The following is an 18,295-nucleotide window of genomic DNA, read 5'->3' on the forward strand; positions in this document are numbered from 1 at the left end:
AAAACTAAACCAAGCTGGGGAGAAAAAGAGCCTGTTCCAATAACTTGCTGACAAAGAACAACCTCCTAACTTCCTAAAGCTCAAATTAAATTAACACTAACTTTGCATTTATCAGTTCTTCAAGAACTCCAGATCTTGGAACTGGTGTTTAGTTAGCACTTAGCTTTAGACACATAGCACCCCATGAAGAACATGTAGAATAACTACAAAATCCAGATGCCTCCAACTGCTCAGACAAACTAAATGGTAGTCCAGGTTCCCATAAAGTTCAGACAACTTTGGTCAAAAATACCACAAAAGCACAACAGAAAGCCATGAATTGGCACAATCTATTGATATATATATATTTCCAGTTTCCAAAGTGGTAACTTTCTACAGCAGATTCCATGCCAGATCAGATACGGTTTTCTTTCTAAAGTCAAGATAAATGCTATGACATGCTCCAGCTACTCAACACAAGTATTATTACATGCTTGCGCCTAATCTCTATTTATACTGCCAGATAATAAGGTAGATGCACATTTAGTACGAGTGGACAAGGAGTGAAGGGCTCTTAGAGTGTTAAAATCATTGACTTCCTATGTAATATGTTCAGACTGAGAATTAAGTCAGATTAAGAGGTTGCAGATCAATCATACTGCATAGGAAAGTCTCAAATAGTGCATTTAATAATCTTTCTGCTGGCCTACCTGCAGTCAAGGGCCATGCAGAGAAAGACAAAGGGTTATGAAGGGCTGTGATCAAAGGATTACTTCCAGCTATCCATAGATACTTCAGATAAAACCAGGTGCTACTCACAAACCAACGTGCTAATGACGTAAACAATCAGAAAAGACTAAAAAGTATTAAATGCCATAGACATCTGATTTTGCACCTTTCTTTTAACTTTAACATAATAATTATGGTAAAGAGTCAGGTTTCAAAGTCTTAACAATCCTTGAAAGAACACACAGAAAACAAGAGCAACCTGTTTTTACAGGGCAGAATTTTCACACATCCCACAGGAGGATTTTGAAAACTACATATGCACAGAAAGAGCGACCTGTGGACAGAGTGCCTGCCCAACTGAAAGGCAACTGAATGCAGCCTTTCAGGAGAAGTTGTCTTTATTCTGGGATTTATAGATAAGAACACTCTTCTCTCCAAAAAAGAAAAAAATGGCAGTTTAATCACTAGAACAAATCTGACGTACTGAAGAGCCTCACTTCAAGCCCTCTTCCCACTGCTGGTCTCCTCTTGCTACTCACATCACAGCAGTGCCCAGGCTGCAGGACACGAGGCACACTACAGGCAGTGTAGGACAGGAGGGCCCCTGCGCCACTCATCTTTCAGCCTGGGCACAGCATCCTAGCCCCCTCCGGAAGGGAACACACAAGCAGCCCCTCTCTGTAACAAACTACTTCCACTTTTCTGCAAAAAACTAAATTAGCTCTTTCTCTACACAGCAATACATATGCAGGGCATACAACAGAAACTAAGGCTGATGTCAGATTCTGTGTTTAAATTTTTCTTTTAAAATGCAAAAAATAATTAAATAAAGATATCCTCTTTCTAGCTATAGAACAATGCAGCAGATTAAATTTAAAAATCTGACCAACACACTCAGGGAACAAGAAAATTAACATTCTAATAGCTAACACTAAATGGGCTTCACTTTACCACAAGTACATAACCAAATACTCTTACTATTTCTCTACCTTAGCTTTCACTGAAAACACAGAAATAAAAATCTAGTGGCTTTCTGGATTTGTACTAAAGCAATTCACTCTCTTTATGGTACCTCCTTTTACTGCTCATGCTTCTAAAATACTCATCACTACAGTTTTTTATTGCCTGTTAAGTAGTCTCTCTGGAATACTTCCTGTGCTAGCACAATGCATGCTAAAAGGAAATCAAATAAGCCAGGTTTTTTATTCCATCAGAAGTGAATGCTCTCTCCCTCAAAGGAAGGATAAATCCATCCTCGTTGTCTGGCCTAGTGAAGATAAAAAGTACAGGTGCTATGCACTGTCTTGCCTCTGAGTTGGAAGTCCTACTAACAGATGTGGCTGTTTCCAAGCTCAAGTCCAAAGGAAATGAAAGGATAAAATCCTGCACATCCCATGTCATAGTTTATCAGTGTTAGCATCTTTTCAATATTTTTTACTGTCATTACTGTACAAGAAGATAGACAGAAGTTCAGAACACATGCATGAAGGATTACATCAACATTTACTTGGAAGAGTAATACTCCAGCTTTCCTTTCAGTCCTGTGTTCTCATTAAACAGAGTGACACCAACTGTAAGCACAAATGTGCATGAAAATTCCTTGCTTCAGGAAACATCAAATGACTAGACACTGGCGTTTACTTTCCTTGTTGGATGTGGACAGGTTTTTTATCAGGACGTAAACCTGGGCACACTCTAAACTTTTTCCAACTCTCAAAGTTTTGGGGAAAACATCAAACTGTATCAGAGTAAAGGACAAGCAAGTTCAGTGTCCTGTCTCCAAATGCAGCCACTGGAAGTTATTTCAGGAGGAACATTTGAAGAAAATTTATTTCCCCAGCATGCTCTTCTAATTTCTAGGGTGTTTTAGCAGACATAGAGTTTGACAGCATATTACTTTTTAATCTGTCAATTCAATTTTCCTGCCTGAATTTGACCGTGTTTGAACTTCTGCAAAGTTTTGAAATTCAGAACTTCTAACTGCAAGAAGTTCCAAAATTTAACTACACATTGTGCAAAACAGTACCTCATTTGCTCACGCTGAGCACCACCAATGAATTAATCTGACACACTTCTAATTCTAGTGTTCGAACTGATTCTTTCCTGTTCACCTTTGCCTATTCACTTCTCCCTTATCCACCTGTGACATTACTTATTGCTTCAGATCTCTACGAGATTTCCACACTGATCCTCCTGCCAGCCTAAAAGGAAACAATGCATTTAGGAGTTCCCTCCACAGCCATCACTCCTTGCTGCCAAGACCAGACCTGGTGCTCTCCTCGGTACTGCTCCCACTGTACACTTCCCAGAGCAGGGGGATGAGACCATGGCTACACAGAGCATTCCGGATAGAGGCAACATGATGGTACAGTAATATTTTCTCTTTTGTTTTCTGTGTATTTTGTAATCATGTCCAATGTTGACTCTGCTCATTTCACATGTTCTTCTAGAGTTTTCTCATTGTACAGAAAAAAACCACTCCTCCTGAATGACAACAACCAGCAGAAACCCAACTGCTGCATACATATAATTAGGACAGTTTTTCTCTGTGCACACCAGATTAGATCCTTCAACTCTTATTTTCATCTGCCATTTTATCATCCTGTCACTCAGCATGCCATGATCTAGTTCTGCAGCTTTCTGCTGCCAGCATTCATTGACAGTGCCCAGGAAGAGCTACTACAATTAGAGCACTTGCACAGTGCTCATTGTGGCTTTGTGACACCACACACTCAGGCGTCAGTAGTGAAGAGGAAGCCAGATGCAGCAACCTGCCCACCAAAAATTCTGCACAGCAAAGCAAGTCTGAAACCCCCAACCATTTTTAAGGGCCACAGCAAGAAGTTTTGGTAGCTGAAGCATGATGGTGTTACACGCTCCTCACCACCCAGGACTAGTATCTAGGTACCACCCTGTTCCCACAGGGTCTTTGAAGTCCATGGTGTGAACCTATTCCTAAAGGACTGGGAGGAAGGAACTGCTTCTTCCAAAAAAGATTAAATATAGGTCTAGAAAAAGAGGAGCATGCCCAGAGGGGACTAGAAGCAGGCAGGGGACATGCTCCCCCATCAGCTTCCAGTTTCTCTTTCTGAAACAATGGCTGGTATTGGCAGCAAAATGTCTTGACAGCAAAGCCACTGGCTCCAGCGCAGTGCCAGCCTGTTAGTAGTGGCACCAGAGGGATGTGGCCCTGCACCAAACAGGTTTGATTTGACACCCTCACTACCTCCTCACAGCCCCTCCACAAGAGCTGTATTTCACTAGCACACAAGGGAGCTGTAACGACAAGACACTGGCGTTTACTTTCCTTGTTGGATGTGGACAGTTTTTTTACCAGGACGTGAACCTGGGCACACTCAAAACTTTTTCCAACTCTGAAAGTTTTGGGGAAATAAAAGTTACACGGACATGTTTGTTGCTCGTCACAAACCACTGGCAAGGACAAGGGCAAGATGTTTTACTGTGACTTTGGTGAGACACGGGCACAGGTTGCCCAGAGAACTGTAGATGCCCCATTCCTGGAAATGTTCAAAGCCAGGCCGCATAAGGCCTTAAGCAACCTGGTCTAGTGGGAGATGCCCCTGCCCACGGCAAGGGGGGTTGGGACTGAATCATCTTTAAGCTTCATTCCAAGCCCTCAACATTCTGATTCTGCGATGGCTCCCCGGCAGCCCAACTTTCCCTGCGGGAACTCCTTTACTCAGCAGCATCCGGGCCCGACCCCGCGCTGTCTCCGAGAAGGGGAACAGGCACGGCGGCTGTCCCGGGCCACATGGCGAGCCTGACGCGGGCAACCCCGGCCTCACGGCGCCCACCCCGGGCACGGCGGGGCGGGGACGAACGGAGGCACCCGGCTGCCACAGGCCGCGCTGGGCCGGGCCCGGGGCCGCGGCGGCGGCTCCTCACCTTCACCAGCCACATGCCCGTGTTCTGCTTGGCGCCGGTGAGGTCCAGCTCGCCCTTGTCGCTCATGGCGGGGCAGCGGCCGGGCCGGGCCGGGCCGGGCGGCGGACGAGACGAGCAGGCGGCGAGCGCGGCAGCGGAGAGCACCCGGCACACGGCGGCCCGTGAGGGACAAACCTCCTCCGCTCGCACTGCACGGCGGGGCGGGCCCTCGCCGCGTCGGGGCCGCGGGTTCGGGTCCCCGCCCTGGCGGGACCGTGGGAAGGGGCGGGAATCTGTGGTGGCCGCAAGAAGCTCCAGTGTCACGGGATATCCTGGGCTCGAAGACACCTATGAGGATCGTCGCATCCAGCTCCTGGCCCTGCACAGGACATGCCCAAGCGTCACACCATGTGCCTGACAGCATTGTCCAAACGCTTCTCGATCTCTATCAGGCTTAGTGCTGTGCCCACCCCCGTGGGGAGCCTGCTCCAGTGCCCAGCCACCCTCTGAGTGAAGAACCTTTTCCCTGACCTCCAACCCGAACCTCCCTCAACACAGTTTCAGGCCATTCCCTCCAGAATGGTCATGAGAGAAAGGAGATCAGTGCGTGTCCCTCCTCCTCACGAGGAAGGTGTCACTGCAGTGAGGGCTCCCCTCGGACTCCTCCAAGCTAAACAGACCAAGGAACCTCAGCCGCTCCTCATACAGCTTCCCTTCAAGACCCTTCACCATCACTGCCCTCCTTAGGCCGCACTCTAACAGCTTAATGTCTATGTTACACTGCGGCGCCCAAAACTGCACTCAGGATTCAAGGTGAGGCAGCAGCAGAGCAGAGCAGGAAGTTATTCCCTCCTGTTACCAGCAGAGTTATCCCAGCATGCTGAAGAAAGACAGCAGCATGTAAATGATCTAGAGGAACTGGAGGGGCAGCCTGGAGAGAGGAAGCACTGCCATGATAGTGCCCTTCTGTTTGGGAGAATAATGGTGGGTAGAGGAGCAGCTCCTGCGAAAGGAATCAGAGCATCGTGGTGTGTCCAAAGGCAATAAAAGTGAAAAAAACCACAGCTGTGAATCACTCCCTGGGAATAAAAAGTAAAGGTTTAAGCTTAGCTTCCCAGAAAGGGAACTCATGAGGAAGAGTTGGAACAGGCTGTCCGAAGACAGGAGGACATCTCACACACTGAAAATGTCCTATGTCAGGAGAGAGAAAGCACCTGCCCATCCTACTTTGAGATGGGGTGTTTGGCTTAGAAAAGCCTTTGTTTTTACATCTGTCTCTATCCCTGGGGAAGTTTTCCCCCTTTGCAGTTTAACCTTGTTATCTACCTTCTATCCACTGTGGGCACAAGAAAGACTTGGACATGCTGGAGACACTGGCATAGGTTGCCCAGAGGAGCTGTGGGTGCCCCATCCCTGGCAGTGTTCAAAGCCAGGTTTGCCAGGGCTCTGAGCAACCTGATCTAATGGAAGGTGTCACTCTACACTGAATTAGATGATCTTTAAGGTCCTTTCCAATCCAAACCACTCTGTGATTCTATGTCATGGAATTCATTTTATTATCTTCCTCTCTTCTTTACTTTGTCCTTTTACTGAGATGTAGCCCTTTGATTTGCCTCCTCTCATACCAAATAACTTCAGTTTGTTCAATTCTGTCTCATAGGTCTATTTTCTAGACCTCTGGCTATGTCCATTGCTCTCTGAATTCCCCGCAGTCCAAGTTTACATCCTCTTTGAAGCCTGGTTGCTCAATGTTGAAGGTTATACTCCATCTGAGTCTGTACCAGCAGCAAGCAGAAGGTTTTTTCTAGTACAGTATGCAAGAAATTGCTCATCTGGCTCACAAAAAATGATCTCAGTATTATATCTCAGATATGAGAATCTGCCTTTCTAATTATAGGCAATCATCTAGGTAACCAAAGAGGACAACATTTTTATGTGTATCTGAAGCAATAATGGCTAACACTGAGCTATTATATTGACTAGGGTTAGTTACATTTAAAATTAATTACATTTTAAAATTGCATTTGTTTTTACATTGGAACTGTGTTTGTTTGCAGAACTCAGCTGGGAGGGTGGATAGATTTTATATTGTTAGTCAACTTCCACTGAAAATTCAGTTTTCTTTAAGACGACCTTACATAGACCTACTAGAGGCTCCTCAAATGCTAATAAAAATGGAAGTGGGTGCATCTCAACAGTAGTAAGACCAGCCCCATTTTCTGGGACTGTGTCACCCCCAAATATTGTAGGTCTAAGAACATTTGGTTGTGTTCACCTGGAAAAAGAGTAGATCTACACAGAAAAACACCATTGCTTAACAGTCTGCTTTGGATCCTGCTCATAAGATCATAGAACAGTTTGGGTTGAAAGGGACCTTAAAGACTGTCTAGTTCCAAACCCCTTGCCCTGGGCAGGGACACCTTCCACTAGGCCAGGTTGCTCAGGGTTCCATCCAACCTGGCCTTGAACACTTCTAGGCATAAGGCATCCACAATTTCTCTGGATGATTTATTCCAATGTTTCACTACCCTCATTTGGAAATGATGACTACCCTCATTTCTTTCTGATATCCAATCTAAACCTACCCTCTTTAAAACCATTGCACCTTGTCCTTTCAGTACAGGCCCTGAATAAAAAGTCTCTTTATTTCTTGTGAGCCCCTTTAATGTACTGGAAGGCCGCAAAAAGATCTCCCTGGGGCTTCTGTTTCTTCAGGCTGAACACACCCAAATCTCTCAGCCTGTCTACATAGGAGAGGTGCTCCAGCCCTCTGACCATTTTAGTTTCTTTCTTCTGGACCTTATCTGACAGGTTGGTGTCTGCCTTGTGCTGGGAATCCCAGGGCTGGATGCAGTACTCCAGGAGGGATCTCAAATGTTCCCCCGGGATAAACACTGAATTAACAACAAAATTGTCCCCCTGCCACTGCTTCCAGCTCAGTCTGTGTGCTCAGATCACATGTACCACTGTGTTTCAAAAGAAAAATGCAGTGGAATGGATGTCTCTAACAGGGGTGACATTTGCAGCAAAGCAGCGTCGTGGGGGTTCAGATGGGCCTGTGCTCCACTGGATGGATGGAGAGGAGCTCCACTTGCAAAGAGCCCAGCAGCAGGTGACAGGAGCAGGGCTGACCACCTCAGGACTCCTTAGAGAGGGAATCCATGAGGAGTCATCACTCATATTCCAAGTGTAAATGACAATAGCAAAAACCTCTGTAAAAGCCTGACAACTGGGGTGGCTCAGCTGGCAATCCAGAGGGGAAGGCGGCCAGGCAGTGATCTCTCCGGGCTTCCTCCAGACAGCCTTTCCATAGCTGTTTCCATGGAAACTGAATTTAAAGGGACAACAAGCAGGAAAAAGAGCACATTTTCATTAATTTCTCATTTAAAATCTCAACCTTGTGCTTGCCAGGGACACATTTAGTGCCATGGAGGAGGACCCGGAGCCAGCTGTTGAGCTGCAGAGCTGTGTGTTAGTCACCCATTTTCTTCTTGCTTGCATGGAAACAGATGTGTCTGAGAAGAGAGATGGCCAAATTCAGACTTGCACAGCCTTTCATTCTTTATTTTCCCCTTGTGCAACTAGGTGAGATGAAGAGTTGGCAGTGTCATCAGCAGCCACGTAGAATTTCTCTTCATCCGTTTTAGGAACAGGCTAATTGATGCAGCCTGGTGGTGCTCAGTGAAAACCAGCACAGCAGAAGATGTAAAAGGCCTGATGGGAGTTTTGTATTTAGGAATCCATGTGCTTTCCTCAAAGCCCAGCAAGAACTAGAGAAGATGTGCTCCTGGGAGCTGGTGATCCCACAAGATATCAGTGATGGACACCATCAGAGAGGTTTCCACGTGCTGGAGGAGCCGAGCGCTGCCCACATCTGGACACTCCCTGAGTTCAGCGCTGTACACCAGAGCTGTGCTGGGCCTCCATGGGGTCAAATATTTGGGTCTGGAGCCAGAGCTGAGATCTGCTGCGAGGCACAGAGGGAATCTTCTCCAGAAGCTGATTTTCATTTGGGAGTATTGAGCCAGGAAGACTATTCTGCCAACAGCTGATGCTCTAACTTCACTCATTTCTGCCTGCTAATCTCCTCATCAACAAATAAAGGTGAGCAGGGAACTCATGCTGGAAGAGGAAAACTACTGGAAGGATATTTTTACAACGTTGCTTGTCCTACCCTGTAGCAAGTCCAACACAACATCAGCAGAGCTCTGCCGGCCAGCAAGGATCTCTCCTGTATTCTGAATTCCTGAATTTTCAGTCAGCAAAGAACTCATGGACTTATGAGGGTGCAAGAAAAACTCAAACTTAAATCTCGAAACTACTGTTATTGTTTGAACTGCTTGAGTAAGAGGAGGGCAAACTTTTGCTGTCTCCAACTGTAATGCATCATTCTCTTGTTTGTGGTGCAGTTGGTCTGTGTAAGCTGGAAAAAGGAGAAGAAATAATCTGCAAAGACGAAAAGAATGTCTGGGCAAATCATGATTATTTATTTTTGAATAAGAGAAAAGAAATTCTGTGTAACTTACTCCAAAATGGGCCATGGCCCATCAAGCTGCATATCTATTTCCTGAGGCAGCCTTTTTAAGACAAAAATATATGTTGGAGCTTTTGTGTTTTCAAACTGCTTTTGAGCAACATGTTAATAACAGACTTGTTTACTCCAAGCTGTTCTGTGGCAGAGAGTTGGAAAACATCAAGCACAGGGCTGAGCTCCTATTTCAGTACCATCCTAGGCAGTATGAAATCTTCAACATGGCACTTCTGCTGCAAAACACAACACAAAAAGGCAGTTCTGAACAGAGGGCAGCCTTCATTGATTTATTTATAATTTTTAATTCTTTCTATGTATTTACAGCCACACATTTTTATCTATGCTATGTGTTGGAGAACACTTAGTTTTCACAGTAATGGCACTGCACCTCTGCTTGCAGTTCCGACTCGTACTATGTCTTCCATCATGTTGACAGTGTGCAGTAAATTTGACTGTTGGCAGCTTGGACTCTTTCTTGTTAGGATTTTCACCATATCAAGGAAGGAGTGACAGTGGGGGAGGACAGAAAATTGAAAGACGCAACTGCGAATTATTTTTTTTCAAAGGAAGAAAACACTTGTCAGACAATTTCAGGTACTTGGTCTGAACCTATTTTTTTTTTTTTTAAATTACCATAAAATTGGCATTATCTCTTTAACTCAAGGTACTTTTTGTGCCTTTCAGGCATAAAAAAAGTATTATCTAGCCTTTTTCACCAGTGTCTCTCAAGAAGGAGCTTTAAGCATACAACATTTTCAACCTAGTAATAGAACAAAGGTAATGTGAGGTTTCAGCAACTCGTTGTTTTCTAAAGTGCCTTTTCATTGTAGGTGTATAGAAAATGTTACACAGAACTGAGTTTAACCGGTTCTCCTGAACTCCTTGATATTTTTTCTGATCTTCTTCTCTGGCAATGTACTACCTCAGCACAAAAGGTCAGCAGCATCTACAGTCACTCATCTCCTGGACTTTCCACTAATGAGTTGGTGAAGAGCAAGGCATTTTCTCTTCAGCTACCAAAAAAAATTGTTTTCAATGGATTTATTTCCCTTGTGTTATAATCTAACAAACTTGATTCTATGCTACTGATATTCCCCTTATTTTGTAGGTATAGGCAATGCACATTCACCAAGGTATGTTATTGATGCATAAATTATCTCCTAATCAACTACTGTTTTGCAGAGGGAGCTTCCCAATGAGACTAGGAGAAGGCTGTGTGACTAAACTGAGCAAAAACAACATTATTGACCAGAAAAACAAATCTGCATGCTCCTAAAGAAAAACAGGGCACTTCTGTTGGAAAGCCTGACAGCCTGAAAGCATAGGCAGGTGTATATAATTTTGAGATTGTGTGTACATATAAATGCAACAAAAGCATCTAGTTTGTGGGTGTCACTGCTTCAGAAGCGGTCACTCTGGGACTCTTCAGTGCCACATGTGTCTTGCTGTGATTAAAGGAAATGAATCACACGCATGTGCATCTAACCTCGTGTCCCACCCTTGCACCTAGTTGCAGCTCAGCCACAGCAGCACCTCACAACAAACTCTCACTGAGATAATGAACTGGAGACATCAGAGGAGTCTGCTTCATTACTGCTGTGTGCTGCCTGCGGGTTCTCTCCAAAGTTTTTCCACCTAATGGCCTTTGCCGATAACTCACTTTTTTCCTATGCGCTGCTTGTTGGCACTTCTCTAAAACAGCGCTAATGATCTAATAAATATGATTATGCAAGAGTGGTTTGTCTCCTTTCAGCATAAGCTAACAATGCTATTACAGACTAGAGCAAAATACATTCTCTGGGCCACAAAGAACAGCTTTCCCACCAAACTGAAATAAATAAACTGGAATGAGTAGAAGGTGTTACAGACCTACAATTGGATCATATTTTACTGTATTTCTGTTGATGGATGAGGTTAAATAAGGTCTGAAATTTTGCCTTCTAGTTAATTGTTATGGCTTAAACATGAAAAAAAAAAAGGAACAGAAATGACATTTCAGCCAGTGGGAGGAAAATAAACAGAAAAGGAACCAAGGAAAGCAGAAAATAAAACCAGTGAGATTAAGAAAATCCAAGGAGGACACAGGGGCCAAATGGTCATCACAGGGGCAGAGACCACAGCTAGTCCTGATGGCCTCGTGTTGTTTCATTTTATCTTCTGGCAAATGACACATGGGCCTAGGGGGGAAGAAATACAATAATTCTAGAGTTATTTATTATCAGATGCCATTTCTTGATAGCCTGCTTCTTGTTGAAAAGTACAGACTAACCACTGAGAACACTTTCTTCCAGAGACTGAGCATTTGGCAGCAGCAGCCCTCAAATCAGCACTTGCAGCTTGTGGGGATATTTCCTCCTCCCTCCTGAAGCTCACCCCCTGTTTCACACGCACTTGTCATTTCTGGAGTGCCCACATGATCAGGTCAGCTCTTCATTTCATATACTCTTAAGGATGAGTCACTGAAGCTTTTTCTAACAAAGCTGAATGCTAACCTCTTTGTTAAATTACCTGAACTTGCTTTGTTCACATGGAGAATTTCTGGGGTGAAAGAGAAGGTATCTTTCTAACAATCCTAGGAATAAGGAAGTCTTATTTCTCTTCCACTGGAATCTCATTTGACTGACTTTGAGTCCTTGTTTTGGCTGAGATAGGCTTTTCCCTCATTATTAGTCTTAGGTATTAATCCTATGTTGACAGATGTATAATACTTTTCAACATGTAGAGGGCTGAAACTGAAAAAGGGAAACACATAAGGATTTTCTTATCATGTGGAGAGATGAGTAGCAGACTCAAGATTAAATTTCTTTGTTTTGGTTGCCTTGACCTTTTGTTCTGATCTCAGTGACATATCAACCATGCTTCTGCTGAAGAAAACCCAGACATCAAGAAGTCACTTGTGCCTGCCAGCTCATTGTGAGCATTCAAGGCATACAGAATCCTTTGCAGAAAGGAGCCCACTGCTATATTAGAAAGGAGAACAACCCAAAATAGTTGAGATGACTGCTCAATAAAACTCAGCTTTTGAAAATCAAGGCAGGTCATGAGAAATGTCCACGCACCTTGATGAGTTGTAAGTTTGGCATGATGTCTGTTTTGAGCTCTTGTAATGAAGTCATTTTCCCTCTTGTGAAACACTGTTGATTGAACCACAATTATGGTTTTGATGAGGGACTTTGAACTGGGCTGTTGGAGTAGCAGGCGATTTCACACAAAGAGAAGCAAATGTACAAAGAATGGGTAGCAATTTCCTTTGGGTACAATATGTACTTAGCTGACATGCCTGTGCACAGCAAAAGGCCTGGATATTAAACCATTCGTTGCCTCTGCTGAGCAACAGTGCAAATTACTTCTGACAGCCATTAAGAGATGCTTCAGTCAAGCACCCATAACCGTACAGCTCTTCACTAGAAAATTTGCTGATATTTTGAAAACATTGTGATACTTCACTAGTCTCAGAAATTCTTGACAGCTTATCAAAGATAAGAGTCGACGTCTCTGCACTAGTAATTACTCCTCTAACCAGATAGAGAAAGTGCCAGATATTCACCTTCTTCTTAGGAAATGTGAAGTCTCTGGCAAATAATAATATCTTTTTAAGGTATTTAGAGCAATTGTCCATTCTGATCCTCTCCAATAATGTAGTTTCTGAAAGCTGCTTTTGAGAGGGCCAGGAGAGTGCTGGCTGGTAGCAGATTTCCATTCTCCCACTGTTGTTAGTCTGTGCTTGTAAACAGTGACCCAAAATAGAAACGTGAGTGTTGTTTGAACAGCCAGTATTTGCTATGAAGAAAGTGGCTCAACAAGTAGGGGCAGATCCCCCAGCCTCTGCTCGAATGAGTCATCTCCCTGCACACAAGTGGTGCTGTCAAGTTCAATAAGCCTGTCTGTGCAAGGCTCAAGGATCAGACTCATCTGCCTCCCGTCATCCACGGCATGGGGACAAGGATGTGGATGGCTTTTGCATTGCTGATGCTCTGCATATGTGTGCACAGGGTTTGTGAATCTACTCTCAGTGGGCGGGAGTGTGTGAGGGAAAAATGCAAAAAAGGTGAAAATCAACAGAAAATTACAAGGCATCTTCCCCTACTTAAACAGAGTCCATCAAAGTTAACACGCCATTGCACAAAGTACTGCATTGAATATGAAAATGATTCCTTGAAAGAGTCATTAAAATTGCAAAGCCAAGTAGCCAAATATTAAAGAAGGACAAAGTTTAGGCTGCTCGCACCCCATTATTTTTGTATTTCTATGTTTCTGCATTATAATAGAGCCTTGAATGTCATGAGTACATAGCATTTAGCTTGTTTTTCTATGGGAAGGAAGCCCTTTGGATCATGTTGTCTCTGTAGGTGTCTGCTTGACAGTGGCTCTGTCCCTAACTTTTGAAACCATCCATCAGTTTCAATCAAAGCCTAAAGGTACCAGACTGCCACAAATCTGTGGAAATTAGGGGTCCAGTTAAGGAAAGAGATGCTACTAGAGATGCAGTGAGAGAGAACAAGGGCAGTGTAAACCCACCCCTTAAGAGCTAACAGAGCAACCTGAGGGAGAAGAATGCTTAAAATACTACAGGTATGAGAAAGGCCTCAGCTGGTCTCATGATTTATTAAAACCTTGGCCAAAGTCAAAGTTTACCTCCAGTGTTCTCTAAATGGGGTAAATATGTTTTGTGTTGATTCTCCTTCCAAAGGTCATCCTGCAGGCTGGGTTCCTGCTGGTCCCAGAGCTGCTTGCTCTGCTGCCCAGCTCAGTCCCACACTGACAGCACTTCCCATGGGGGCATTGCTGCAGCACTGGCTCGGCCCACGCTGTGGGGATTCCCTCATCCTCTGCCCTGCTTGCTGCCTTCCATGAGGAGTGCTCCTTCTCCAAGCCATCTCTGAAGGTCTCAGTCAGGATGCCTGGCTTCAAGGAGAAGAGATTCAAGTCTTCTCCCACTGTGGAAATGTACAATTAAGTTATTACACAGCTGCCCTGGGAGCTCTTGGGAGGACACACTGTCCCTCTCATGCTGACAGTGAATGTACAAAACCCTGGGGGAGAGAAGTGCAGGTGGCTGTCTGGAGAGAGACTGGCCATGGTCAGGAGCAAACACAGGAGTGATGGATAAGCAGTGGGGGAGACAGCAAGCTGGAGTGGCTAACCTGAGCCTGTCCTCCTTCCTTGTTCTGCAGATGGGAGATTGAGGCTCAGTGAAAGGACAGCTCAGACACTGCTTCCCTTATGGAGAGGAGCCTCCTGAAGGAGTGCAGAGGTCTTTCTTCCAGGCAGAGGCTGAGGAGTGAAGGGGAATCTGAACTTTGCAGGAATTTGTAGCTATGGGTCATTGTTGCTACTCAAAAGTGAGCATCTATTTTAAATTAGTGCTCAACCCCCGCTCTGTCCCGTGAAACAGAATTTAAGATCTTCTGTGAAGCATGTCATAGTGTCACACCTCTATTTTTTAGAAACCAGATCCAGTCAATTCCCTGCTGCCCCTCCTATTCGTAGTCTCTGAAGCCTTTTGGCATGCCAGTATTGTAAGAGCCAAAGGTTTCAAGATAAAGATTTTTTTGTAGGTGTAATAGCTTTTCTGAAGCCACCTAGTATATCTGAAGAAAGCAGATGACTTTTGGGGCATGAACAGTCTTCAGAAAAGATGAGGTGAATTTCAAACCTAACTGCATCTTGGGAACAGTTGTTCTGGGTTTAATTAGACCTGCGTCTGAACGAGACATCTGACAGCACCCGTGGAATATAAAGACTATATTGGTGGTTATATCCTAGGGGGAAAAGAGATGCAGGTAATTTGTAGAATAATAGTAGTGTGATGTAGAGCACTGGGAGATTGATAATTGGGAAGGGTGCAGAGAGGAGGATGGTAATGTGTTCTAAAACATTAATATTCAGGAAAGTAATGAGATACAGTTCCCAGATTTACCTCACAAAGACATTGTAGGATTTTCTTTGAGAATCAGGGCTGGAAGATCAAAAATGGAACAACTACACTCTAAGGAATGTTGCCTGTTGGAAACACTTCATCCCAGCTGACTCTTTTGAACAGTTTGAAGACTGTATCTTTTGACAGGCTGAGAAAGAAGCTTTCTTTTGCCTTTGCAAAGTTATGCCTAGTGCATTTCAAATTCCCAAGCATTTGGCAGATTTTCACTGTCTCAGTTGCTAAACCAAGAATTCCTCCTGGTGAAGAGTTTTTAATATGACTCTGTAACCAACACTACTCAATTGCTAATTGAGGGGGTACAGCAGTCAAAATAGGATGATGCTTCAGCTGCCTGTATCATCTCACTTGCTATTGCTATTTGGATGTTGGTCGAGATTTCTGCTTTTTCTGTGTGCTTAAATGCAGATGAAAGGTTACAAGTTCACTTGTCCATGTTCCAGGAGGTATCAATTTGTTGGGCTATGCCCATCTCTGAGTGCTAGAGAAAATCACCACCAACTGGTGGGTGACCAGGCAGCTCCTTCCACACTCCATTTTCCAGGACCCTGATGAGCAGGATTTAACAAATAGGTATGGGACAGAAATTTTACTGGTTGCCTCAGCTGATGGTTGCGATACATCATTTCACCCCAGAAGCTGACAAGGCAAAGTGGATGTCTCCACACTCTTCAAGAGGGCAGGTCACAAGATTCCTACTGGTCAGCTCAGCCACACAGATGGAGAAGTCTGATCCTCTGGGGTGGACAGGTTCCCTGCTCACAGATCCACTCATCCTGGCATTGCTGCAGCCCCTGCATGCAGAAGCAGACCTCAGCCAGCCTCCTTGCCTGGGGTACAGCATTGCCAGAGCAGGTCTTGGGGAGCCGCTTCTTAGGCACCAACACATTTCTTCTCAGTGTTTGTGACCTGAGACAGTTGAAGGCTTGTAGTTGGGGGTATATTCGGTAAAAAAAACCAAAAACAACTCCTTATGCTAGCAAGAGTCCCAAATTTGCCTCTCCCAAGTCTAAGTCCATATTCCAAAACAGAGCTTTTTAGCACACAGTGCTAAGAACTCTTCAATATTGGCAGTGCTGGGATTTGTGCTCTGAAATACTCTAAAAAAGTCACATTGATGTTACATTTTGTGACAGAGGGTCTTGTGGGTGAATCAGAGCTGACACCTGGAGTAGATAATGCCAGCTTCCAGGAAAGCTGCAAACTGCAAATACCTGGAAAGGAGGGCCTCCTGCTGCTAAGTTTTTCAGATAATGTTTGCATTTAGTATCATTGTAGATCCCCTTCTGGTTCCTGGCCATGCACTTGTCCTGCTAGAGTATAAATACTAGGCAGAAACCTCCCCAGGACTATACCCCATAACCCTCAGCACTGTGGTGCTGGTCTTGTGCTAGACTCTGCCCTAACAGCTCAGCCTGGCGCTTGTGTCCATCTCCTCGCTGAGGTCTCTGTTCTGAAAAGGTGTTGGAGAGAAGATGTTAGACCAGGGACAGCAGCAGGGGCACAACCTGGGAGTGTGTCCTGGGAGGGCTTTGTGGAAGGCTGGCATTTTTGGTGTGGGCTCCCTGCCAGTGCACAGCATGATAATGACAGGAAGAACTGCAGAGTTCAGTGATGGCCTTAAGTTTCTCTGCTTCTGGAAACTCCCTTTGTGGACAATAATGCATACCTCAAAGGATTAAAGTATTACACTCAGTGCGTGACTGTGGGCACATCCTCTCACTCCTGTTTTCCTCTCTCATGCTGGTTTTTGAAGAGGCAGTTAAAACCCAGTGACTTTTGTCACAGGTGGTGCAGAGGTCAATAGCTCCTGACCTGTGTGACTCCATACAAGAAGTGCCACTTGGTTCAGTGGCAGCAGCCCTGCTCTCTTGTGGTTGCCACAGAGACAAAGTCTGAGAAGCCTTCACTCCTTTATTTCCTTAGAGGATCCCAGGATGGCTTTGAGGCAACAGCCAAGCCTAGCTGGTGCCCATGCAAGCTGGAGAACCCACGGATCCTCTTAGATGAGCATGGGAAGGTCAGATCCATGTGGTGTGGGCACCAAAGAGCTATGCATTGATGAGGTTCCTGGGCTCCTGAGTTGTAACTCCAGTTCGAAAGCCACTATGATAATTTTGAATTAGCTGACTTCCATCTGGCAGCGAGTCAGGAAGGTTCAGCTGCTGTGGATGAATTCCTTGTTCCTGTCACTTTGCCTCAGTGGCTGATGTGGAAGGGTGGAAGGTGAGAAATGACAAGCAGAGCAGCTGGGGTAACACATGGCATTTTGTGTGCGCTTTGTTTTCCACATCAGGCCCATTATTTGTATTCTGCTCACATGATGATAAAGGCTGAGCCTCACCTGGGTGGCAGAAGATGGAAGTTACCTTGGAAACAACAGGAACACCTTCATTGCTTCTAGACAGCTTCCCCCTGGCTGCAGGCTTTGTACACACCAGCAGCCAGCTGGTCTCCTTTTCCTGAAGTTGCTGTTTTTCCATCGTGCCTTTTCTCCCTCAAAGCAAACTGACCACTTTGATTTACCATCTCCGGGTGCTGTGGGGTGTCAGATGGGGAGTGGTGTTGCACTGGAAAGCAGCAGTAGGAGCTTGGTTTGCTTGCTTTCACACAGCTCAGATGTCCCTCTAGGTCAGACCAACCCTTCATTGCCCTGACAGGAGAGGTACAAAGCAGCTGAACAGAAAAAAGGAGACTCCAAGCAGTGGAAAGGATCATTAGGCTTCCATGGCCTCAGTGCCACTGGCGTGTGAGGTCCTGCAGAGCAGACACATGACCCTCTTGCGGGTCATGGAGAAACACCTAGAGGTGTTTACAATGAGATGGTGGGCATAAGGCTCATTGAGGGTTGAGCCTTATACCCATCCTTGTGATGGGATGAGCCTTTTCCCATCCCTGTGGTGGGAAAAAACATTTTTGGGATTGTCTACAACTTGTTTTGGGATGTTTTCCAAGGGTCGTGGGAATGTACGAGGCTTAGTTCAGGATGTTAGGGATGGATTTAAAATGGGAAGAGGCAGGAATTGAGGTGGATTGGAAAGGAACAAGTGTGGGAAAAAAAGAGTATAAAAAGGGCAGGTCAATGTGCTTGCCTGAGCCCTGCCTGCACTTGATCGCTCCAATCTGTTCTGTATTCTCATTAAAACCTATTTTTATCTGGTTAAAACCAGAGTGTTCCTTCTGGTCTGAGTGGGTGTGTGTGAGCACAGCCAACGTGATGCTGGTCTGGTTGG

The 18,295-nt window shown here is 45.0% G+C and overlaps 1 protein-coding gene across 1 annotated transcript in view; it reads right to left on the reverse strand.

Annotated features, from left to right (window-relative positions):
• The window catches only part of GTF2F2 (general transcription factor IIF subunit 2), an 87,000-nt gene extending 82,201 nt beyond the window's left edge, over positions 1 to 4,799 (reverse strand). The window contains exon 1 of the mRNA XM_038126809.1: positions 4,615 to 4,799. Within this exon, the coding sequence (XP_037982737.1) occupies positions 4,615 to 4,680 (66 nt within the window). The 5' untranslated portion in view covers positions 4,681 to 4,799. The remainder of the gene's footprint in view (positions 1 to 4,614) is intronic.
• Positions 4,800 to 18,295: the final 13,496 nt, after the last annotated feature.

The sequence above is a fragment of the Motacilla alba genome, chromosome 1 (assembly GCF_015832195.1).
Source record: "Motacilla alba alba isolate MOTALB_02 chromosome 1, Motacilla_alba_V1.0_pri, whole genome shotgun sequence".
NCBI classification, from domain to species: Eukaryota; Metazoa; Chordata; class Aves; order Passeriformes; family Motacillidae; genus Motacilla; species Motacilla alba.